This window comes from Onychomys torridus, chromosome 10, assembly GCF_903995425.1.
Source record: "Onychomys torridus chromosome 10, mOncTor1.1, whole genome shotgun sequence".
Lineage (NCBI taxonomy): Eukaryota > Metazoa > Chordata > Mammalia > Rodentia > Cricetidae > Onychomys > Onychomys torridus.
The window spans coordinates 57538360-57563967 of NC_050452.1; the positions used below are offsets into that span (position 1 = coordinate 57538360).

The window sequence follows — 25608 nt, forward strand, 5'->3', positions numbered from 1 at the left end:
AAACTTGGAAATTTCCACCAGAAGCTTCCATACTTTAGATATTGAGAATCAAAAGGCCAGGGAGAAGAAGAGACAAGGGTTGCAGAAAGAATGATGTAGAGCTGGCCAAAGAAAGAGATCACTCAGCTTTTGTTTCAGTGATTAAGAAAAGAGAAAAAAAAATGGATGTTTGTTACATCGTCTTTTGAACCATTTCACTGAATGTTTGAAACTCCACTAACATTCAGTGAAATGGTTCAAAAGACAGTGTATGTTAGTGGAGTTTCTGTTTCTTTTGGGTGGTGCAAAAAAGTTGACATTCATTCATTACTAATTGCAATAGTACCCTGTGAGAGGGAAAAGAGGTAGATAAGAAAAGAAGACCCAGGACCCACATTCTGTTGATTATGGAAGTGGTTTCTTTTGCTCCTAAATCTATCAGTGATCAAATATGACTTGGTGGAGTTTCTTTTGTAATAGCAGGACATAGAAAAACAAAGAGATGGGCCCATATGATGGGGATGGCAAGTCTGAGGAAGAAAGAGAAGACAGGGAGGGAAAGGTGTATGATGGGTTGCAGCTTCTTTAGAAGTGGCTGGAGGAGGGTTTGGTGAGCAGGTCTTTGGGCAGCAATCCTGTAAAAGAGGCCGGGTGATCTATAGCAACACTGTAGCAGAGGAATGCGTGGACAAACAGATCTGGGTGGTAGGAAAGTACTTGGATATCTGAGGAGAGAAAAAGTCAGTGTTGCAGGGGTGAGTATAGAGAAAAATGTGTGATGCTGTGACCCTAAAATCATGGGTGTTGGGAAGACTCTAGACTTACATATTCTAAGAACTATGTTTTGTCATTACTGAGAGTGCGGCACACATGTAGAAGCTAAACTCATCTTTTTCAAGAGTTTTCCCTGGAGGTACTATCTTTTTGAGACAAGTGTCCATGATTCACTAGGAGTGTCCACAAACTGTCAGAACATTCTACAAGGTTTCTGATCATGGTGGCTGCATTTGTATTAACATCACCAAACCACAGGATTAAAAATTTCTTGGCCACAAGACCTGTCATCCACATTCTTGTGTCTTCCAAGAAACCACACATGGAGATAAACTTACTTGTAGTAACAAGCAAATAAATACCATTTTTTTTGATGTGTGAACAATGGCCCGAGAGTGATAGAAGGGACGTGATGTCTTAGAAAGATTTGTTAAAAATACACCCTTCTAAAAATGTTGTGAGATTATATTTGAAGCATTCTGACTCCCTTGGAATGTACTTTAAACACAAGTCCATATGCCGGAATGTGAACATAAGTACAACAAACTGAGCAGTAGAAACATTATTTTCAGGCCAAATTTTAGTTGGATGGTTGCTTTTTTTCTATCTTATTTTCCCTCCATGTTTTAAACTGAACATGAGAAGTGTTTCCTACCTTCTCATGGTATGAAATGGATGTCGGGGTCTGGGTTCCTAAGAACACAGGGCTTCCTTTACCACTCTTTTACCTGGGGTAATGTGTCTAAGTTGATTGTGATAAGAATCACACGGGAATATCAATCTCCAAGGGAGGGATGCGTGATCACATTATTTTGTAACATGGAAGACCAAAGTTAGAATTCTCTGCTTCTTCCCTTCTCCTGTCCTCACTGTAACAGCCCTCTAATGTATCCTTGTTATACTTCAATGTCCACATCTGCAAAGTGAGGGTAACACAAACCTACCCTCTGCCTTTCAGGTTTTTTGCGAAAATCAGTGAACTAATATTGGTAAAATTGGAGCCCCATGGATGAAGGGTACTTTGTAAGTATACCACATTCTTGTCATGTTCTCTTTTCTATTGCTCCAAAGTGCAAACACCAGATGTCTGCTTTTGCTGTATCAGGAATTCAGTAACACCATGTTTCACACCCAGATATTGATAACCTGACTGTCTTTGAGGAATTTAATGTTTCTGACCTCTCAAATGTTTTTCATCTAGATGTTGGATATAGAAAAAAACATCTTCTTCTACAAGAGCAGTAAATTCATATAAAGTTGACTAGATAATTTGGAATAATAAATGACTGTACAGTGTGTAAAAATGTTGCTATAAACTCTTGATATAAGTTCAAGGTGTTTTTATTTCTTTTTTCTTACCTCTTTATCCCTTTTCAATTACATTGAACTTGTGTTTTGAGCCATCAGTTTGTATCTTGGAGAAGGGGCTGGTTTCTATAAGGGTGAGTGATGTCATGATGATGAATGTCAACTAGATGGCTTGCTAAATATTATGTTTCCAGACTTTGCAAGAGGAGAGGAGGCCAAACAGAATGATGAGATGGGTGCAGACCACCCCTTCCACACCTGGTTACTGGTTACTTCAAGGTGACTTGAAGTTGCCTTTTATCCATTGGACAGCAATGGTTGCAAAGCCACACATGCCCATAGTGGGGCAGAAGTAGCGTTGTCCTCTAGCAGCTATTTCACTAAATGGTAATGGTACATCTTTTTATCTTTCTGAATCAACCAGCATCCTAGAATTGTGTATTTGACCATGGGCTGGCTGGCTACGTGCCCAGTACTTAATCCATGGACTTTACTTTTGAAAAAGTAGGTGGTACCCTTTAAAAACTCCCAACCCAAAGGAATTCAGAAACTTGTCAGAGCCCACGTTAGTGCCCAGCCTTGGAATTCAGGAATGAGGCTGTAGCATCTACATCTGTTGGCCAATTCTAAGGGCTCCATCTTACTAATGCTTGAGCACCTCTGCAGGGGGCAGCAATTTACCAACAGCATTCATTCTTCCTGAGTTGACGACAAGTCCCTCCTCAAGGTACCTCCTCTGAATCCTAATTTTACTATCCATTCCTACAAAGAATAAGTCTTCCCCCTTAAACATGAAACCCTTTCAAATATTCATGACAGCATCCGTCAGGTCCTTTAAGGTTAGTTTCAGGTTAACTTCTACCCATAAGGAGACACATTGTCAAAGTGCGCAAAGCCTGCCCTTCGGAAAGGTTTTCATTTGTTTATATCTTTCTTAACAAGCAGCACTGAGAATCTACCTTCTCCAGGCCCCACTCAACACCTCAGAGTCAAGAGAGCTAGTCAAAGGTGGAAGAGAGCTACCTCAGAAGATACCGTCTGGAACCAGGTGTGCCCTCGGAGTGCTTTGAGCATCAAGACTGCAAGACTCACATCCCTCTGTGAGGTGCAGATGACTGACAGGGAGAAAGTTGTTTTGGTTAATAATACAATCTGCTCACCTCCTGTAGACACAGCAGTAGCTTACTAATCCGTTAGAAGTGAATTAAGGTTGTTTACTGATGTTTTAAAGTAACTGTCAGAGTGAAAAAAAGTTCACACTAAATGAGACCACTCACCTACTTCAGAGTTGTTGTTTATTTTAAGCTGAGTGCATAAATAATATATTGAGATCCGAAGGGTGATTTCAAGCATTAGAACATGAAGCCTTCTGTTTACTAACTGTCATTGGGCTGAAGAGAATTTAAACAGCTCTGAACCTTTTTGTCTGTGGATGCAAAGCATGAAATTAACTTTCATTTCATAGTTAGCAGAAATCATGATGATGGCGTCTTGTTGTCCTGTCTCCTGCCGATCTGGATCTTTTTTGCTATGCAAGACAGGCCTTGGCAGCAGAATGCTTTTTATGTGTCCTTTGAAACAAGAGCCCCTTACTCCCCCACAAACTTAGCAGGGGCCTGTCTGAACCAGTCAGTCAACTTTCTCTGGATGGAAAGAGGCAAAGTGGAAATATGCTAGCCTGGCTTCCAGGGGTTCATGCTCTGAGTGCTGGTGGGCCTGTCTGAAATACCCTTCTCCATGAGATTTGGAATAAAGTCATCTACTTCCACTGCTTTGTGGGAAGATGGTGAGACTCCTGTGAGGTCATTGTGATATGATTTAAAAGGTCAGGTGTTATAGGTAAGTGACTTGATACCAACTGCTAACATTATTAAGGATGGTTGCTATAAGAAAAGGCCGCATTTTAAGTGAATTACGTGTACTAGCTCATTGTATCTCAATTGTCCTGTGGTAGACCAGCTGATAAGATTCCAAACCTTACCACTCCAGAATCAAAGCACAGGAAAGTCATGTGGCTCATCTCACCCATATTGTGGCTAATTTCAAAGGCGCACTACTCAGGATCCAGAGCCTGTGTCCTTTGCTGTTACCTGTTGGGGAAGAAGGTTGGGCTTTCTTTTGTGAGGTTGTACTTCTTAGTCACATACAGAAATGAGACATCATATGTAAAAGCCTGGACCACATTCAGGCCTAGAAAATATAAGGATGGCTTCTCCATCATCAAGGAGGGCTCCTGTTGGGTAGGGATGTTGTAGACTGTATGGGTTAATTATGTTTTATGTGTAAACAGCATGGTGATTCTTAGCTGAAAAGCTCTAAATGAAAAGACTTATTACTTGTAATGCTTCCAGAAACAAGAAATTTTATTCACTTTCTGTCCCCTGAAACTCAAGAGTATGATAGCCTATTTTAGAGTATGGGGAGAGTGTTAGAGAATGAATAGAAAATGTATGGAATGTTTAATTTGGCATGATTGTGTTTCCCATTTACCGAAGTAACAGAGGCATCACAGAACACCTACCTTTGATGTTTTGATGGTGTGTTCCAGGCTTTCCAGCCTGATTTATGAACTTTGTGGGATAAATCCTAATTAAGTAAATGAACAGAATTGTGTTTGTGTTCACATCACTGAAAACATCCAATTTGTGCAACTACGTTTTACATTTCTATTTTTATTATATTTATTGGAATTTCAAAAGAGAAAAAGAGCCTAAAGTCATTCATGGGAAAAATGATGTGCATTTGTGGACATTTCTCCCCAGAAATATGTTTAGTTTGTACTGGGGTTAAATTTGGACTTGCAAGAGTGGGGGTCTGGCTTGCTTTATATTTCTGAATGAAGCAGTTCAAAAATAGGATCATTTCCATAATCCAGAAAAAATGGATGGACTCCTGAGAAGTAATCAACTGGGGGAAAGAATAAATTTTGTTCTTCCAAATTGCTCAAATCTCAGCAACTGCCGCTATGCTCTAGCATTTGTTAATACAGTAAGATAATTGCATAATTAAATACACTATGGAATTCCAATAATTGGAAACTTTGTTTTCTCATCACAACACACAACTTGCTGATGCTGAAAAGAACATGAAGTATTTTTGGAAGCCACGATCATCCTTTCCCATCATGTCTTCGGCAGTGTTTTTCGGCTCCTTTCGTGGTTCTGAGACATGTCTCTTGCAGGTTATTTTGGTCAGTTGTATATAGAAAGGTGAAATTCAGCAGAAAACTGCCCAGGTATGACCTGCCTGCCCAGGCCATGCGGGTTCAGGATCATTTCTCTGAAAGTCCCCTGGGTGCTATTTAGATCTTTCCACGAAGCATGGCTGAAAAGTGACCTGAACATGTGTACTGTTCAGCCTAGGGAGCCCCACTCTGTGTAGTAATTGTGAGATAGCTTAGTGGAACCTCTTGGAGGTCAACTCTTGTATGGCTCCTTTGTGTATGACAGTGGAAAAAGGTAACCTTTTCTTTTGGCTTACCCATAAGAGGAGACATTTACTACTCACATCTTGGTGTGGTGCAAGGTCTAATTGAGTTAATATATGGAAAGACCATAGGAAGCACTGGACACATCGTCAGTCTCCAATAGATGGTGGCTATTTTAATTAGGCAATCTGGGAGGGGGCTTCACATCCATGTGAGCTATAGCAAGTCCTGGAGTAAAGAATCAAGAGACAATTCCACCCATCCAAGGAACATTTGTTGAATCCTTCTTGTACCACTATTCTTTTTTAAAATTATTATTATTATTATTATTGTTATTATTATTATTTGAAATATTTTTATTTTGGGTTGGGGATTTAGCTCAGTGGTAGAGCACTTGCCTAGCAAGCACAAGGCCCTGTGTTCGATCCTCAGCTCAAGAAAAAAAAGAAAAAAAATTATTTTATAATTAATTTAATTTTATACATCAGCAGGAATTTCCTTATCCTCCATCCTCCCATCCCCCAGCCTTTCCTCCCCAACTCACCCCCCATTCCCACCTCTTCCAAGGCAGGGTCTCCCCTGGGGAGTCAGCCCAGCTTGGTAGATTCAATTGAGGCAGGTCCAGTCCCCTCCTCCCTGCACCAAGACTGAACAAAGTGTCCCAGCATAGGCCCTAGGTTCCAAAAAGCCAGCTCATGCACCAAGGACAGGCCCCGGCTCCACTGCCTGGGGGCCTTCTGAACAGTTCAAGTTTATCAAGTGTCTCACCTATCCAGAGGGCCTAGTCCAGTACGATGGGGGCTCCTCAGCTATTGGTTCACAGTTCATATGTTTCCACTAGTTTAGCTATTTGTCCCTGTGCTTTTTCTGATCATGACCTCAATAACTCTTGCTCATATAATCCCTCCTCTCTCTCTTGATGTCAAGGGAATAAAGATAGATAATATAAACTATTGACTTTTGATAGTTCAGTGAAATTGGGAAATACGTAGAAACATGAGGATGTTGATGATGATCATGATGGTAATAGTGACAAAATTATCAAAATGGTACCTATGGCAGAGCAAAGGTATTTCAATGGCAGGAACTGGCTTTCCTCTGTGTCTTTTGTAACTCATAAACATACAGGTCAGCTTCCTACCATTTAATTCAGAATTCAAAGCAGTTTAGGAGCACAGAGTAGGTTCCTGTCACAGGGTAGTTACTTAGCACCAAGTGGGCTCATTGAGTAAATGACAAGGATAAAATGGGTTTTGAGCTGTTTTTTTTTATGAGACAGGAGTGGTGGCCACAGCCAGTTTGTGTTGATTTGCCATTGTTGGATTCGAGGGTAAACCCTAGGCAAGTGAGGTGCATAGGTGCCAGACTATAAAAACAACTGTTGCCCTGAGGATCAGCCACGTGCTTCCTTAGGCTTTGAGACTCCAGTGCTTCAGTCTCTCACCAAGGTCTACATCTGGCTGAACACACTGACTTCACTCTTGTTCATGTATCAGTGACCTTTACTTGTATAGGTCTGTGAACTTTTCCCCATAAAGTTTTATTTTGAAGAATTTCAAACCTACAGAAGTGGAAAGAACAGCCCCCAGGGACATTTTTAACCCATATCTTCCAGCTTGCTTTTCTGCATATGTAACTTTGAACTTTGTCCTAATTCCCAATGTCTTACATCTTCCCACTGCATTAGATCTCCTAAACAGCTCACCCATCTTCTCTGTAGTACTAAATTTACCTTCTAAATTCTGTGTTTCCAACTTATAAATTTTAGAAAGAAAGTCAATAGGAATATTAAAAAGAACTTTCCTTACAATTTTAACAACACAGTTTAAAACTTACTTCTTAAATCTTATTTTTAGATAGCATATCAACATACTAAGAATGTGGTCAATGTAAGATAACTAAAACTTAAAGGTTAGAAGATTTTTCTGGATGCAGTGACATTCTCTTCTACAGAGGAGAATTTTATTTTTTAAAGGCAAATTCCCTTGGCCATGGTTTTCATGGGAGCCTTTCAAAAGTAGGCGGTAGTTTAATTATTAGTACAGAGATCACTGCTTTCCACAGTATGAATATTCACTGTAAACAGTGACTTTCCAGACATACTACAGTGGTTATGCTGGAAACTTGGGGGATAGTCTCAAAGGGAAACAATTCTACTCTGGATTTTAGATGACCTTGATTAACTAGTGCGAACCCCCCTTTTTTCTGATGGTCTTGACCATTTGTTAAAAATAAGGTATCTGTCACAAAGTATGACAAGACATGCCAGACAGCTATTTCAGTGTTCTTGGTGGAAACCCTAGGAATGTGGGGAAGGGTATGAGGTTTGTCCAGGTGGTGCTGATGGGGGCATGGGAAGAGAGAAGGGGACTAGTATTGGAAACCCAGGTCATTCTCATGCCGATTCACCAGCTCTGAGAGGATGTGTTTCATTTTGGGCATCTGCCTAACAAACAGTGTGCATGAAAGTGTGTTAAAACTATAGAAAAACATTTTAGAAATCATGACATTAGTTGGTAGAAGAAGAAATCGGAGATGTTCACCTAGCCATATCGTTTGGCAGTGAAAAGAGAAAACTGTCAAATTGAAGGGTGGGAGAGGTTGGAAAAAGCATGAAAAACAGACATAAGAACCAGAGCCCCGCTGTATCTGCAAGTGTTAAGCAGGGTCAAAAGCCTGTACATCCCCTAAGGCAGTGGTTCTTAAATTGGAATGATTCCTGCCCCTTAACCCAGAGGTTCTGATTCAATGGATCTGGGGAGGGGCTTGGCAGTCAAGGTTTTTAACAGTCACCCAGCACCACTCAGAGAAAGCTTGCCCTGAGGTCATGTTTACATCACAGAACATGGCAGCGTTTGATGCTGTTAAAGATGACCAGAGTTGTAAAGAAACAGTTAAGTTCAGTCTAGTGTATTGTAAACCTCTTTTCAAATTCAGGGAAATTTTAGAATGGTTTGCTTCCAAAATGTGTAAAGTGGGAGCAGTTATCCTGAATAATGGAGATGGGTCAAGGGGCAGGCAAACAGAATTACATGATAGTGTAGAGTTACCAAGGCCAGAGGGAGAAGTGGGCATGACTGAGGAGAGCAGGGTGCTGCATCCAGCTGGGCTGTGTAGTGAGCTCTTGACAGAAGGAATTTATGGTAATGTCAATGAAATAGACACAGACTTTGAAGTCAGCCATCCTGGGTTGGAATCCTGACTCTTGTGGCTACAAGGAGTGGGGTCTGCTCTTTAAACCAGAGTTTTCCTCAGAGGCCAGACTGAAGACTCAAATAAGTGATGTGTGGGCGAGTATTGAGTACGGCATTTGCAGGTTCACAGATGCTCAGTAAGTGGCTGCTGGTACTTCTGTGTTTCAGTTTCGTGTTGGTGGTGAATCTGCTGTTGGTGGGCTCTGGCTTTGGTTAAGGCAGGAGAATGGCTCCAATAGATATGCCCAGGAGGAGTTACAGTGTAAGCAAACCCTGAGGAAAAGGATGACAGATGGTCTTATGCCTACGTTAGTGTTTCCCAAAGTACTGTCCATATGGGGGCGGGTCTAGATGGCACAAACATTCTACCAATATTAATTAGTTTAATCCAAATGGTGACTATGAAATGGATATTAATTATTTAATAAAACATAAAGCTGAAGTACAGAAAATTTAAGTTGTCCAATACCACAACATTAGTAGGGGCAGACCTAGGATTTGAACATGTGGCATCTGTTCTTCTAACTGCTTTGCGGTGCTGTTTTAATGATAATGATTCTACCCACACTAAGAAAAGATCACAGCACAGCAAAAAGACACAGTGTTATTGATACTGTGCCTGCAACAATGCTAAAGTTTTACAAGTAAAACTTTTCTTACAAAGTAACTTGATTTAATGAGCCGCATGAGATGAGGGATGGAGGCAGGCAATCAGATATGATGAAAGTCCTTTGGGTGGTCCCCAGATGAACTGCCTGGGAAATTCTGGGGCAGTGAATGATAGTGGCAGGGATAGATTGGGGATCCCAGGAGACCTGGTATGTTGTGTCCTCTAACTTGCTGTCATGTGTAACAGCAATAAATTCTCCAACTTTGGAGACAGAAGGAGGAGGTTCACCCTGGCTGGAAGCTTAGGGAAAGAAGGACTTTGCAGCTTGAGTGAAGTTCATTTCCATTTCTATGTGCCAGTGGGAAACCACAGAAATCCCCCACATGGCCTGGCCAATCTGCAGGTACCTGGGAGACAAGATATTTTTGTTTTTTATCTCTTCCTCTTTCCCCTGGCTCTTCCTTCTTATTTTAACTAATTTTCCATCTTTTTAATTGGAAAAATGTCTAACACCCCCTCTCTGCCCGTGCCCCCCCCCCAGAGCATTTTAACTTACTTCCAAGCTTTTAACTTACTTCCAAGCTTTCCAGGAAGGCACCCATTTCTACCGTGAGGCTCTCCTTCAGATATGGTCAGAAGCCCCCAAAGCCTGGATAATCTCAAAGCAATCTTTGCTTAGGCTGCTGTATTTGCAGCAGCTTTTCTGTTTTTAACAGCCCGACTGAGGCTAATGTTAAAGTGGGCTTTTGTTCCCTGAGCAAATGAGCTCAGACTTGCAAGCAAGCATCATGGAGCCAATCCCCAGCCAGAACAAGGAGTGGGGGGGGCAATTCTGCAGCCCTCCAACCAAAATGGGGGTACCCTGCTTGAGGTGCTAGTTCTACAGTGCTGTGTCCCTGAGGTGTAACACACACACACACACACACACACACACACACACACACACACACTCATGCACACACAACCTAGGCCTCTCTATCCATTTTTGTTCATTTCTGTCCAAGGTTGAGGAAAAGAGTCCTCATCTTTTCTTCATCTGCTCCACCATGATCTGTTCTGGTAGGTAAAGGATATACATCCACAGTGAACTATTGCCTTTTGGACAACGGGTGAATATCAATTATCCAATATTTCTCAGTTTAAATTATATTTGAACAGATATCTATTGAGTGTCTACTATGGCTGAGGATGTGGAAACTCAGGCTCAAGGAGGTGATGAGATTTATCTTGGGTTGTATACTCTTGGCTCTGTACAATTTACTTAAAGATAGCTCCATGCTCAGGCTCCCTTTTCTTTTCTTTTTCTTTTCTTTTTTTTTTTTTACGCCAGTTTCCCGTGCCTTAGGCACACCTGGGGAGTAAGTTTTTCCCTCTGCTAAACTGGGGGTCCCTTAGAACTGACTCCCCAGCATCTCTGTCATCTGCCCACGAGGAGATAGAGCATTCCTCCCTGTCCTTGTGGCTTAAGATGTGGAGTGTCATCAGATTCCACTTTCCAGTGTCAACCAAGGCACCAAAGCTTCAAGGGCTGCCTGTGAAACTGTCACCAAAGAACCTCTGCCCATGCCCCAAATGCTGCCCCACAGATCAAAACAGTGTCCCAGTAACTAGAAAGCAGAATTCGTTAAGCTTGGTTTTAGGTTGTTTTTGGACAGTAACTGCATGATTTTTTTTTCTTTTTTGCTTGTCACAGGTGAAAGGGTAAAAAGAAAGTAACAGTGAGACTTGGGAGCTGTTTTTCTTCCTCGTATGTTCATAGTAGTGCTCATAGTAGTTATTTATATCTGGAAGTTTCCATTGGGATTTAGTTCAGGATATAGACTTGCCAGGGTGGCTTCTGCACTCTGTGGTGACATTTGACAGACTGCAGGCGAAGCAGGATGGATTGCTAATATCTAGATGGATGGATCCGGGGGTGAAGTGTTGGGATTGGACTGTATTATGAAATGGATTTATTGATGTGAATCTAAAAGCAGCCCTTTGCTTGTCAATATGCAATCTGTATCAATAACTTTTGATAAATTAGGGCTTCGACCTTTTGCTTTGTTTGTTTTTATCAACTCCACTTGGCAATAACAATAAAAGACTCCAGGTGGTGCATTGTGAACGGCTTATTGCGCTCCTCATGAGCGTGACTGACCCTGGGGCTCAGTGCTATGATCCTGCACATGCTATCCACACCCAGAAGTGTGGGTTGCTGTGCCTCGCTTCCTTCCCAGAATTAGATATTCCCCCATTCAGTTGCATTTCAATATCAGCCTGCTGCATTAACCTTGAGATGCTGTGCCCATGAAGTACATAGCATCTTCATTTTCCAGATGAAGAAATTAAGACCCAGTGAGGTCCGATGAGCTGCCCAGGGCCACATAGTAAATCTTGAATACAGCTGGGTTCAAGACAGAGGTGCCATGGTTCTTGTGGGAGGGCATGAAATTTTCTTCCTCTGTGATTACAGACAGAAAACAGTTGGCAAAAAGCTTAGGCACAATCTTGTCTCTACAAGTGTGGTGAGGTGGACATCTTTCTTTCTGAGACTTTTGGGGAGGAAATCCATGGGTTTTGTGAGAATTAGAGGTTGTCCTTGAATTTGGGTAGAGAATGCTTCCACAGAGCAAGGTTGAGGATTTTCTTTTTCTTTTCTTTCTTTCTTTCTTTCTTTTTTCTTTTTTTTCTTTTCTTTTCTTTTTTTTTTTGGCTTTTCAAGACAGGGTTTCTCTGTGTAGCTCTGCGCCTTTCCTGGAACTATTTTGTAGACCAGACTGGCCTCGAACTCACAGAGATCCGCCTGCCTCTGACTGAGATTAAAGGTGTGCACCACCACTGCCTGGCAAGAATTTTCTTTGTCTCTATTGGATGCCTGCCTCCAAGGATTGTTCTTACCATACCCTAGGCATCTTCCGTAGAGGATGGCTCTGTGCTTACTCGGATAGATGTTGGGCAGAATGGGGGAGTTAGGTGAACTTGTCCCTAAAAAACTTATGTTTTAATTGTTGCAAATGTTGAGTGTCAATCTTTTCCCTCTAGATTTCTCCATTTGCAGGTTGGTAGAAAATGATTGAAGGTGATCAGCCTCTGCAGCTCCATTCACAGGACCACAGCTACCAATACAACCACAGTGAGCAATTGTACCTGCTAACGCACTGTACTGTATTCACTTATTCAACTCAACCTGTTTACCTGAAATAAGGTTCACAACACTATCATTTGCTGGTGGTCTGTGCCCTCACTCTAGGCATGATCCCAAGTAGATAGCTGATCTCTTTGATGTAAGTTATGTTACTTGTGTGGCTTTTAAGCATCTTCATGACTTTTAAACTAAACTGACTTGCTGCCATCATAGTGGTAAGCTGAAATAGAAAATGAAATGGGCAATTACCTGCTGAAATACACTGAACCATTTTATAAACTAAAATACTTGAAAAACAAGTAGAGTTTTACTAGACTATCTAGTGCAAACTTAAAAAAAGTCCTTGCTTGAAAATTTCCTTCAATTGTATTTTCACACTCATATTTCTGTTTCTCTGTCCTAACATACATCATGTAATAATGTAAATCAAGTGTTGTTTTTGTAAGGCCTGCTGAGTTATCATTCTGAGCAAGCATTTTGTTTTATTAAGAGCATTAGCCAAGTAGGTGTCTTCTAGAATAGAAAACTGTTACATTAGGACTTTTTGTTTGTTTGTTTGTTTGTTTGTTTGTTTGTTTTTACATGCAGTGGGCTCATAAAGCACATTTTTATTCTCACTATAACCCTCATATTGGGGAAGGAAAACCTTCTGCCAAGATGTAAATATGTCTTCACAGACTTCATGTGCTGGGACCCTGACCCCCAATGTCTTTGGCTAACAGCATTGGAGAAGTGAGACCTTTGGAAGATGGGTCACCAGGACTCTGCCTCCATGAATAAATTAATCAATTTGTGAATTAATAGGTTATCAAAGCAATAGCTTTGTTAAAAAAAGCAACTCCTTCCAACATGCTTGCTCTCCTACCACCAAGTCTTGCATCAACCTGGAACTCTGCAAAAAGTCCCCACCAGCAAGGAGGCTTCCACAAGACTCAGTTTCTTAGCCATGGACTTCCCAGCTTCCAGAAATGTAAGAAAGAATTTCTTTAATAAGTTATCAAGCCTGTGATATTCAGTTGTAGCAACAGAAAAGGAAGTAAAACTTCCCAAATCCATATTCTCCAAGACTCAAATAGGGCTGGGGACATAGTGCTGGCTTAGAATGTGTGAGGCCCTGTGATCACGATCACAGAAAAACAAAATAAAAACAACAAAAAGGTACCACCACCACCACCACTGACAACAACAACAACAACAACAACAACAACAACAACAACCGTGAAACAAACCAGAAGCAGCAGCAAGCCCATTTCCTCTGAAATACGATTCCGAGTACATTTCCCTAGCGATTCTGGCTCGACTGTGTTGGAATAGCAGCTAGAAGTCTTCGTTAAGCATCTTGCACTTTTGTAATGCCACCTTAACAAACATGGCAGGGTCCTTCTTTCTTTTGAAAACTAGCTTCTAATGTTAGCATATAAAGTAATGGGTGTCAACCACACACACATCTGCTTTCTTTGGTCTTAATCATTTCACCTCCCTACTGCCTCCTTCCATCAGCCTGTGCCCATCTTGTGGGTTCCTTTGAACCTCCCAGATAACCCTCCTGCTTTCGTGTCCTGAGCATTTACTAAATATTATTTACTGCTCCCCTTAGGAGCCTTTTCTGTTCTCTTATAATTTCCTTTTCATTTTCATGTTCTACACACACACACACACACACACACACACACACACAAAAAAAAAAAAAAAAAAACAAAAAAACAAAAAAACAAAAAAACTTTAAATGGAGATTTTGCATATGAGAGAAAAATGCAGTGCTTCTCTCCCCGAGTCTGGCTTGTTTTGCTTAACTTAATGCATCCATTCCCTCCTGCAAATATCATGGTCTTGTTCTTGTTTATGTTTGAAAAAGTTCCATTGAGAGTGTGCACCACATTTCTTTATTCCTTCATCTGTTGGTGGACATCTGGGCTATCTCATTTCTTGGCTATTGTAACTAGGATATTTACTTCTAACAAATACACATTCTGTGGGCTAACACACTGAAAATCAGTGTCTGAGGCAGAATTGTCCCAAGCAGGTTCCAGTGGAAGAGGAGAGAAGTATGTGTTTCCATACTTTGGAACATGGCTCCATGAGTCACTTGATGGTGGTGACCTTTAGGCATTAACCAGCTACTTTACACTCTCCAATGTAGGCTATCTTATCCCAAACTGAAGTTCACAAATATGCATTGATAATATTCTCCTTTGAGCCTAAGGTCTGCATGAGAAACAGTGTAACACAGGCCGACTGTACGTAGGGAATCATGTCTACCATGTAAGCAGGTCTGTTTTTTATCATGGGGATAATGTACTTCATGCAGAGCATACATATTTGATTGGTGAGGAAAAAACCCAGCCGGAAATGATCACATTTAAGTTATTCATCCAGTAATTTGTATGCCATACAAACAAGCACACTTTGAAATCTTTAGTTGTCTTGTCAATTGGAGTAATTATTCACTGAGCCCATTTTCTTTACCTTCGTAACAATGTCATTGCTACTGAGCATGTGCCTGTGTGAGCATGTGCCTCTGCACACAGCTTGTGGATGCATAGCCACAAACAAGCCATGAACTTATGATAAAACAACAAATTAGCAACAATTTAATTAAGCACAATTTATGTCAAAGTATCTAAAAAGGGATATGATTACATAATTACATGCAAAATTTTGAGGAAAAGAGGAAAGCTTTTTCATTCCCTATGTTCAATTCCACATTCCTTCAGTGTCCGGCAGCTGTTTTTTTGAGCTGCCAAGCTGGGTCGTGACTTGGACCAAATCTTTTCAGAGGGAATGGTCTACTCAAGCTGGCAGGCTGTCAAGCTGTGTGTGGTCCTCGGACTAGCAAATGAGTAAATCAGAGTTATAAGTTGCAAATGTGCCTCAAATTAACTTCTGCATAGCAGGGAGTGTGCTTGGCATACATTTAAAGTCCGGCCCAGTGACAGTCTTCTCCCTCAGCCGCTGAATCAAAGGGATGATGGGATGTTTAGGCCTGGTGGGTCTTAGAGCTTCCATGGGGCATGAACTCAGTGTACTGTGCTTGAAATGTCACATTCCAAGGGCTCCTGGAATTACCAGGCTCAGTGTCATATCACACCGTGGGCTCCGTTCACATGATGCAAGTCCTTGCTTATCTGACCAGGTCTAAAATAAGACACTCTGATGCTTTATTTATGAGCTCTGGGCCACTCAGGCCCATGATGTAAGTAACCTTGGGGTACACAGCATTTGATCACTTCAGTTCCCATTAACTACCTGTTTCTAAATGGGGAAAGGCATTTACCCAGCACATAGTGTTATTCATGAAGACACAAAGCGGCTCCTTGTGCTGTCACTGCACTGATTTCCATGTAATGTGACTCCGCTGTTGAGGGCTGTGGATTGCCAGTTTCTAATCTTAGTTTTCTCCTCCTCTTCGTTCCTTTTTATTCACATTTTGTTTTCTTCTCTCTTCTCTCTCTCCTCATCTCTGTCCCTTTCCTTTCTTTTCCATTCTTAAAAAGGACCTTTTCCAATTTTAGACATTGATGAGTATGTAAAACTATATATTAAGAAGGTATCAAAATAGAGAAAACACAGGAATTCATAACTTGTTGTGAGGAAACTTGGTTGAAAGAAAGAAGTTACAGACTTCTCTTTCTTTTGTCCATTTGTGTGTGTGTGTGTGTGTGTGTGTGTGTGTGTGTGTGTGTGTGTGGAGAGAGAGAGAGAGAGAGAGAGAGAGAGAGAGAGAGAGAGAGAGAGAGAGAGAGAGAGAGAGAGAGAGTTATATAGAGACCACAGGACAATCTCAGTTGTCATTCTTGAGGTGCAATACCCCTTGATGTTTGAGACAGTCTCTCATTGGCCTAGAACTCATTAAAGTAGGCTAAGTTGGCTGGCCAGTAAGGTTCAGGAATCGACTGTCTCCACCTCCACAGTGCTGGGATAACAAGCCCAGGGCACCTGGCTTTACTTGTGTGGGGTTTTGAAAACAAGTTCTTCATTTACTTAGTCATCATTCCAGCCTCTACTGCTTTTGTTTTCAACGCAGAAGGTCATAGAAAGTTTCGGGAAACTGTTGTAGATAATGATAAAAATGTCTCATGCAGAATGTTTTGAGTTACCTGACAGTTTTTCATTGTGTGGTGTATGTAGTCAAAAGGTTTCTCTGGTCCCACCAGGCCTCTACAGTCCCATGGATCACTTATAAAATAATCACTCAGAGGCTTATATTAATTATAAGTGCTTGGTCATTAGCTTTGGCTTATTACTGAGTGGCTCTTGCACTTAAATTAACCCATAATTCTTATCTATGTTTAGCCATGTGGCATGGTACCTCATCTCAGTTCTGCCTTATCATCTTGCTTCCTCTGGGTCTGGCTGGCAACTCCTGATTCAGCCCTTCTTCTTCCCAGAATTCTCCTCGTCTGCTTGCCCTGCCTATACTTCCTGCTTGGCTACTGGCCAATTAGCATTTCATATATCAGCCAATCAGAGCAACACATATTCACAGTATGCAGAATGACATCCCACAGCAGTATGGGCTTTCTTGTCGATTGAAGGATTTGGGGGCAGGCGCTCCTCTAGCCTCTACTCATTTGTGACAACTGAAAATGCCTCCAGACATCCCTAAGTGCCTTTAGAGAGCAAGATTGTCTCTTGTTGATTTAGTTTGACGACTTACTGGGTTTTGCTAAGTGAGAAGTCTCACCGACACTCATAGAGATTGTGCAGTTGTGTTTTTCTGGTTTGAGCATGACAGGAATCTGGGTTTGAATCCTGGCTCCAGTGCTTTGTGGCTATGCGACTGTAAGAAATTTAGCTTATCTACACCTTTAATTCTCCACTTAACATATAGGCATAATGACACATAATTGCTAAGGTCATTGAAACCCAGCGACAAATAAATGTAATGAAGATAACACATGAAACACACTCAGAAAATTGATGATCTGGTTATAAGACCCATTGTATGAAATATTAGCCACATGGAGGATGAGGGGCAGTACCGTGGGCCTTCCGACGGCATGTCTTAGAGCTGGGTTTCTCCTTTTGTCCTTCCACTTCCATCCACATCCATCCTCATGTTCCAGAAATGAAATCATTTTTGCCAAAGTTCTGAGACTCACCGAATGGAAAGAGAGATGGTGAGGAACAAGCTTGTTTCCTAGCAGGACCATTCTACTCAGAAGCCCCACAAAGAGTCTTGGCAAGTGTATTTAGTTTCTTGGATGTAAACATATAGAAAGATTGAAAAGACAGAGACCCACTCAACGCACAATCACTCTGAGCATATACTTCACTCACTAGACACCAGGTCCATCTTTTTCTTTTGCTCTGGAGAAGGAGAAGTCACTTTCCTTCTTCAGGGGTGAGGATGACAAATATTAAATCTGTTTTCTCAGGAAAGAGCTGAGGAAATAGTAAGAAATGATTCCCTGTGACTTGAGCAATTCTCTGCTTGGCTTTTCAAAGTCAGAGTCCCTTTTGAACTGTATCTAAATCTAAAAATAAGAGGCAGACTAAGGAGGCAGGAGCCAGTCTCAGATGGTTGATTAGGACCAAAGTCCCTGACATCGCCTCCAGTCATGGCTCCTGTGTTCACGGATCCTCTCAGGACTGCTATCTGCCAACAATTTAGATAATGGTGACAAAGGCCCATTCTTCCTACTTATCCCAACATTTTCTCTTCTAACTAAGGGTACTGAAATCAAAGCCCTTTCTGCAGCCATCTCTGTCTGTAGTTGGAGACCTTCTCTCCAGGTTCCACCAAGCCCCTGCAGTCTCACAACCCGTGTATAAAATAATCATACAGACACTTATATTATTTAAACTGCTTGGCCATTAGCTCAGGCCTACCATTGTCTAGCTCTTACTCTTAAATTTAGCCCATTTATGTTAGTCTATACTTTGCCACGTGGCTTGTGGCTTACTGTTGTCTTTACATGTTGCTTCTCCTGGCAGCGGCTGGCAGTCTCTCCTCCCAGCCTTCCTGTTCCCAGCCTTCTCCTCTTCTTTGTCCCACCTACCCTATCCTTCCTGCCTGGCTACTGGCCAATCAGCACTTTATTTATACAGAGTGATATCCACAGCACTTCCCCTTTTCTTTTTTGTTAAAAAAGGAGGGTTAACTTCTACATAGTAAAATTACAGATAACAAAACAATTATCAAGCAAGAATTATAATATTAAAGAAGATATCCTATCTATCTTATATTTGTGAGTCTAAAGTTTTATATCTAACTTATCTTTTATCATAACTGAGGAAATTATAACTATCTAGTCTTCAATCATATCAAAGACCTCAGAAGTATAAAATATTACCTGAGAACCAGGAGAAGGATGCAAGCAACTTTTGGGAGTCTTGTAAGTGTAGACAGAGACAGCTGGCAGCCTGGACAGTCACCTAATGTTCCTTTGTAAAGTTGGGGCATTTGTCTTCAGCCCACAGGGCTAGAGACTCTTGGTCATTTCTCTCAGTGTCCTGTAGAATGTCTGGCAGTTTCCTCTGCAAAGCAGGAACCTGAAGGACCATTTTGTCAAGCAAAGTTTAGTGGTCACCATTTTATGGGTCCTGCTTGTCCAGTCGATCAAGCATTCCAGGCAAGAACAGTTTCTTGTCCAAATGGCTATTTTTGCCAAGGTGAAGATAAGATATGAAGTGTCTTCCATGCCCATCCTCCTCTCTGAAGTAAATTGGTGCTGCCAGGAGCAGACATGTCTCACTGTCCAGAAAGTCTAAATTTAAAAAAATATTTTAAATGCCATATTCTGTAGACCTTTGAAGTGTTTGAAGATTACCTGTCTATCTGAAATATCTCTGTGTATACCTAGAAGACTTAACTAACATGGCTATGAGTATGATTATCATAGATGACCAGTTATTACTTTATTTTTAATTATCCATTACAATTTTAAATGAGCTATACAAACATAATACCTTAAACAAGAGTAGAAATATACACACAGTGTAACAAAATTAACTTTAAGTTTGTATTAATAAACTAAAAATCTATACCAATGTAAAACATTTTAAATGAGTTGTTGCTCTTTAGAAGTAAGTTCATTAATCTACCCTTTCATCCTATCATATCTATATCATATCCCCCTTTTATCTTTAGAAAGAGATTGCATTTATAATCAACCTGTTTTAAATAAAATATTAGTTTTTCTCTGTCCCACACCAGAGGGCTCTTCTGATTTGGGACACAAGAATCTCTTAACCTTTTCTTTTAACAATGTGCTTGGGTTTGGAGAAGGAGTGAGCCAATTCTGTCTCCAAAGCCAGCTGGGAATTTGGGCATAGTTTTTCTTACTACTTCCTGCTGGAGGGGGGCGCTGTATCTTATGGGGACATAAAGAAAATTTTAGGATTATGGAATAGTCCATGAGGGTAAACCTCTGAGCCACTTGCCTTGAAACCATTTTGGATGTCAGATCATCTGGGCTATGGTGTCATCGGAGACCTTTCAGGTGGTCTTGGCTGATCAAAACTGATATATCTTAATCTGGAACAAATCCACAGCCTCTGGCTTTCTGTGGAGACTCTTTTCCAAAGCAACATATCCTTATATCCAAATTTTGAAGTCAAGGTACCTTTAAAATTCACATATTTGTTTAACTCAACAGCTTTTACGATCAAATCTTTTTTTGTAGTTAAAAATCCCAAAGACAACATAAACCAGATTCTCTGTGTAATATCCATCTTTGTAAGACTGAAACACCTCTGTGGCTGCTGGCTCTGCCCACCTCTGCTTCCCAACATGGCGGTGGTGGTACAGTTTACTGCCAGCTCTGGGTCTGGAGCCATGTGTACCATCAACTATCAGAAGCAGTTCTATCAAAGCACCACATAGCCCAGAAACTTTTTGTTTTTTAACTAGCAAAGGCTAAATCCACCATGCAGCAGAGTAAAGTGCTGCTTGTAGATTCCTCATTCCCGCCACAGTGAGGTCAGATGCACATGCCAGGAACCTGCCATAGTAGCTCAAACCGGTAGGCTGCCGCTAACTTGAGAGAGACAACTAGGAAGCTGGTTTTAGTTCTATTTTAGAATCTTTTTTCTCAGGTTTTAGGTGGAAATTCTTGCCAACATGTTGGGTGCCATTTGTAGTTAGAGTTTTCTTGCCTGGTCCACAGTCAGGACAAATCTCTCTTACCTGCCAGTCCCACAGTTGCTCAGACCCATCCAAGAAAGCACACAGAAACTTATATTGCTTACAAACTGTATGGCCATGGCAGGCTTCTTGTTATCTATTTCTTCTATCTTAAATTAACCCATTTCTGCTAGTCTATACTTTGACACATGGCTGTGGCTTACCAGTGTCTTTACATGTTGCTTCTCATGGCAGCGGCTGGCAGTGTCTCCTCCCAGCCTTCCTGTTCCCAGCCTTCTGCTCTTCATTGTCCTGCTTACCCTATCCTTCCTGCCTGGCTACTGGCCAATCAGCACTTTATTTATTTATTTTAACCAATCAGAGCAACACATTTGACATACAGACCATCCCACAGCATCTGTCCTATGCCCTGCTTTCTTGTGGTTGTTTCATGGAACATGAGATTGGGAAGGGAGAGGAGAGACCCCTTTCGTTGGTTGAACTCTTTCTGGATGATTTTGCTGCATCTGCTCTCTCCTTGCACGGTTCCAGAGATGGAGAACTCACTGTTCATACCTTAGCCGCTAGTCTAGTTGTAAGACACACAGAAATTGTCATGGTATCTGTGTCTGCCCCAGCTGTACTTTAAGAAGCATGTACTAGCAAACCACTATGTGTTGGGATCCAATATTAACAATACACAGCATCTGCCTTGACAGAGTATGGTGTCGTCATGGTTGATGTGGTGAAGGTCTGCTAAATCATTTAGTTATTCATTCCACACACATTCATGAGATTCTCTAAGGAACCAGGGGTCTTGCTAGGTCCTGGGCATCCAGTGGCACAAGAAAGGTATCCTGCTTCTGTGCAGGTCACAGTCTAGTGGAAGGGAAAGGCTGTCAGAAGCTGTCTGCGATAAGTGAGGGAAAGGGACCCGTGGACTCCGACTTTGACTGGGCAAAGGAAAGTGGAGACAGGGAAAGGATGTGCAGGATGTGTGGGCATTAAAGAGGTTCTAAGATTGGAGAGAGGTCATGATCCTAGCTGGAGGGTTAGTATGGTAACAGGAGCAAGCATGAGGACATGGCGTCTCCCCTGTGAGAAAGCCAGCTGAGCACAGGAGCACTTCAGGGAGCTATAGGTTATTTTTGTTTTGTTTTGTGTTTTTGTTTTCCATGAACATAAAGTCTGTGAAGGGATGGAAGAACTGTGAAGGGTGTGAGATTCTCTGAATTAGTCATGGCTATGTGGATGGAGAGGGCACTGAGATAAACATACGAGAGTGCCAAGGCTGACAGAGCAGACTCTGCTTGTGATGTCATAGCAGGCTTTCTTGAGATGATGCCATGGGAATTCTCGAAGAAGAGAAAGAGAAGAAAGAGCAGTGTCCTCTAAACTAGCTGTGAGGGACAGTGTTCTGAGAGGGTGACAGCAACTAAAGTAGCAGGCAGGCACAGAGGCTGCAGAATCTTCTAGAACATACCTAGTTATTTTTTCCTAGGCTGGATCTCAGGACCAAGGGCAGAATTGAGCATCAGCACACACACAGGCTGTAGGTTGAGCATCATGAGGCTTGGTGGGTAGGTGTCCAGAGATGAGGCTTTGTAGATGTCCTCTGCAGGAGAACAAGGTCCTCAGCTGATGACTTAGAACTGCCACTAGGCTACTGTGTGTATCTATCAGGACATCCAGTGCCAAGGAGAAGGGAGCCAACAGGAGTGAGAGTTAGGTGTCTTACACGCTACAGACACATAGACAGTTGCTTCTCTATGGCTTGGCACATGCTGGGTTATGCTAAGTTGTTATGTTGTACAAAATGCAACTTGGAAACAAACTTTACAAGGAAGCAAAATATTGCAACATTGTAACACTTACACGAACAACAGTGGATTTTCCTTATTTTCACCTGATCTTTAGAATAGTATATGCACCTGCTTATTTTCTCTGTTAGAAGTGGGATATTAACTACATGATCCTGTTTTGTTCTTCCCTCAAACATCTCAGTATTTGCAGTTACACAGACATGCCATCTGGATTTTGGACTGAAATTCTTTTTCTAGATATTTGGTGTCCAATTGGCAAAACTCAGGAATCATTGAGAATAGCTACCTAATAAAACTGGATGTTTAGCAGGGCCTAGGTCTCAGATGCATTGGAGGGGCTTAAGAAAGTAGAACCCCCCCCCACACACACACTGTGATAAAATAACCTCATAAATTGTGGGTCCAAGATAATTGAGAAATTTTCTAACTCACCAAAAAGGATTGTAAAATAGTTTATTTGTGCTTCCAAAGACTAAATTTTTTTCTAGTCATTTCCTAGATGAATATTTGCATAGTCCTGGCTGTGGTGATGTTGGGTAGAAGAGTTACGCCCATGGAGGGGTTTCCAGCTGCATTACAGTAGATTGTTTCTCTAGGCTGACAGACACAAAAGAGTCAGAGATCTTGTTGCTTGAGTCTATCTTTTTCCCCCAGGTAGAATTTTGTGGTTGTTATACAAAAAAAGTACATTTTAGGCTTTTTGATGTGTTCATTGAGATATTTTGAATGGTCCACAAGGGGCTTGGGCAACCATTTAAACACAGGGATTTTACACAGATTCCGGGAAAGTCCATCCATGTTACAAACTCCAGGGCAGAAGGAAAATAAATGAAGGATACTTTGTCCATGTTCAACTGATGGACACTGCCCTGGACATTCCTCAACTGGAAGTCCCATGTCTGTACCCCTTGTCATCCCTCAGCAGAGGTTGCCCTGATTTTCTCAGGTGTCTGCATGTTTGGATGTGAGAAGGTCTCTTAAATACCATAAGCCCACCCCAAGGCTCTACAAGGCTGCTCAAGTATGCTGTGGATATTGTTCTGTATAAATAAAATGCTGATTGGCTAGTAGCCAGGCAGGAAGTATAGGTGGAACAAGCAGAGAAGAGAATTCTGGGAACAGGAAGGCTGAGGCAGAGAGATGCTGCCAGCCACCATGATGAGAAGCAGATGTTTAGATCCTGGTAAGCCACAAGCCGTGTGGCAACTTATAGACTAATAGAAATGGATTAATTTAAGATATAAGAACTAGATAACAAGAAGCCTGTCATGGCCATACAGTTTGTAAGCAATATCAGTAAAGTCTCTGTGTGTTCAGTCAGTTGGGTCTGAGCAGCTGTGGGACTACTGGTGGGTGAGAGAGATTTGTCCTGACTGTGGGCCAGGCAGGACCAGAAAAACTCTAGCTACACAAGTAGGTGGTAAAGTCCCTTTGCTCCCTTCTTTGGGTCCTTCTTGGGGACTGAGGTTCGCTGAAAAACCCTTCACTCCTTCCATACCCAGCAGAGCTGCCCCAAGGCTGAGCATGCATCTCATAGCTGCATCTCTCTGCCAGCACCGCCTCCTTTTGAACTACTGTCAGGGCAAAATTGCTTTATTTCCTAATTCTGATGATATTAGCAAATACATGTAATGGGAAATAAAATTAATCAGTTTGTGCTTGTGAAATTGCCTCCTGTTTACCTCAGCCTTGTAGCGATCCCCCCCCCCCCACAGGGGTTATTTTAATTAACAGCGTGAATTTTTGGTAGTTTAATTTATTTTATGATTGTGTAAAAATACTCCTTTGTAAGGGTTTATATATAACTAGCCAGCTAATTAGCAGTAATATTTTAACAACAGCTGTAGAAGCAGGGAGTCCCATGAAACATAGCTTCTCCCTTCAGACCGCCACGATATTTATTGGTGCCTTTTCTTATCAGGCCTGGCTGAAGGCAACAGAGGAGGGTAGTGTGCACATCAGATAATTAAAAGAGAAGTAAGCATTCTAGTCCTCCTCCCACATGACACACACAGCTTCCGAAGGACTCCTTGTCTCCAGGCTTCTGATTTAGGAGTCCGGCTTCTTTCTTCTTCTTCCAAGTGTGTTATGTATTCCTTCTGGGACTCTCTATAAGACATACCTTTCTGGAAAATTATAAGGAGTCTTTTAAAGGCACTAACTCGGACTAATAACAGTCGCCAATATTTATTTTGCACTTTGTGCTTATGCAAAGCATGTTAACATGTAGTGTGTGTGTGTGTGTGTGTGTGTGTGTGTGTGTGTGTGTGTGTGTGTGTGTGTTTGTGTGTGTATGACGGGGGTTGCCGTACATTCATTTAACATGCTTGATTATAACTGGGAGATTGTTCAGGTACATGTGGGGAAGAGATGGGGTGAACAGAGGAGTAGAAATAAGAGACACAGAAAATAAGAGGAAGAAGGAAGGGGGAGCAAGACAGGAAGAATAGGGGAGACACACAAAGAATTCACTCTGCTGCTTACAGACCCCGGCAGCTTGCTCTCTTCCAATTGTGCACATTCTCTCTTGGTCACACACTTACATTTTGCCACCTTGGAGTTCAAGAGAGAAGGTTTTCTAGGGCTTCTTCCAGTGACAATGTAGAAAAGGTGCCTTCCCTCACCCCCGTACTTTTTGAAGGCAAGCCAGCTATCTGCTGTGGAGCTCAGTGTGAACTCTGCCCACACACAATTCTCTCCTAACATGTGTAGATTTAGATTCTAATTCCTGAAGAAGTTTATCAATCCTCAATAATTGGGGGTGGGGGTATACAGCCTTTGTTGTGTCTTCTGATCCTAACCTTATTTTATAGATAAAATAAGATAAGGGCCAGACATGCCAAGTGGCTGCATAATATCACACTAAAGTCAGTGGTGAGGAGGTGACTGGAGCCGCACCCCACCCGTAGATGTCTGCGGCTTCTTTTCTTAGTGCATGTTCATGAAGCCTCTCCTTATTTTCCAGGTGAAAGACACTTAATGGTTAGTCTTTGATCTTCACACACATGTTCAGGTACTCTCACATACATATGCACAGGCAGCTCTTTATATCACACACACACACACACACACACACACACACACACACACACACACCATAGACATACAAATGCAGTGAATCAAATCACATACACCCACGTAGGAATTCATGTCAATGTGTACATACACACACTCAGACAGTGTAACCTTGGTGTGATTACACAGAGACAAAATGTCCAGTTGGGAGTTAGGTAGAAGCTTCCTGATAAGTGGGCACTTACTTGTACAATAGGCACTCCAGTGACCACAAAATGGCTTA

General features: G+C 41.7%; 1 protein-coding gene across 1 annotated transcript in view; it reads left to right on the forward strand.

The window, feature by feature from the left end:
* Positions 1–25608, forward strand: part of Ppargc1a (PPARG coactivator 1 alpha) — a 641385-nt gene that overhangs the window by 185479 nt on the left and 430298 nt on the right. The window contains exon 2 of the mRNA XM_036200661.1: positions 1712–1776. Coding sequence (XP_036056554.1) covers positions 1759–1776 — 18 coding nt within the window. The 5' untranslated portion in view covers positions 1712–1758. The remainder of the gene's footprint in view (positions 1–1711; positions 1777–25608) is intronic.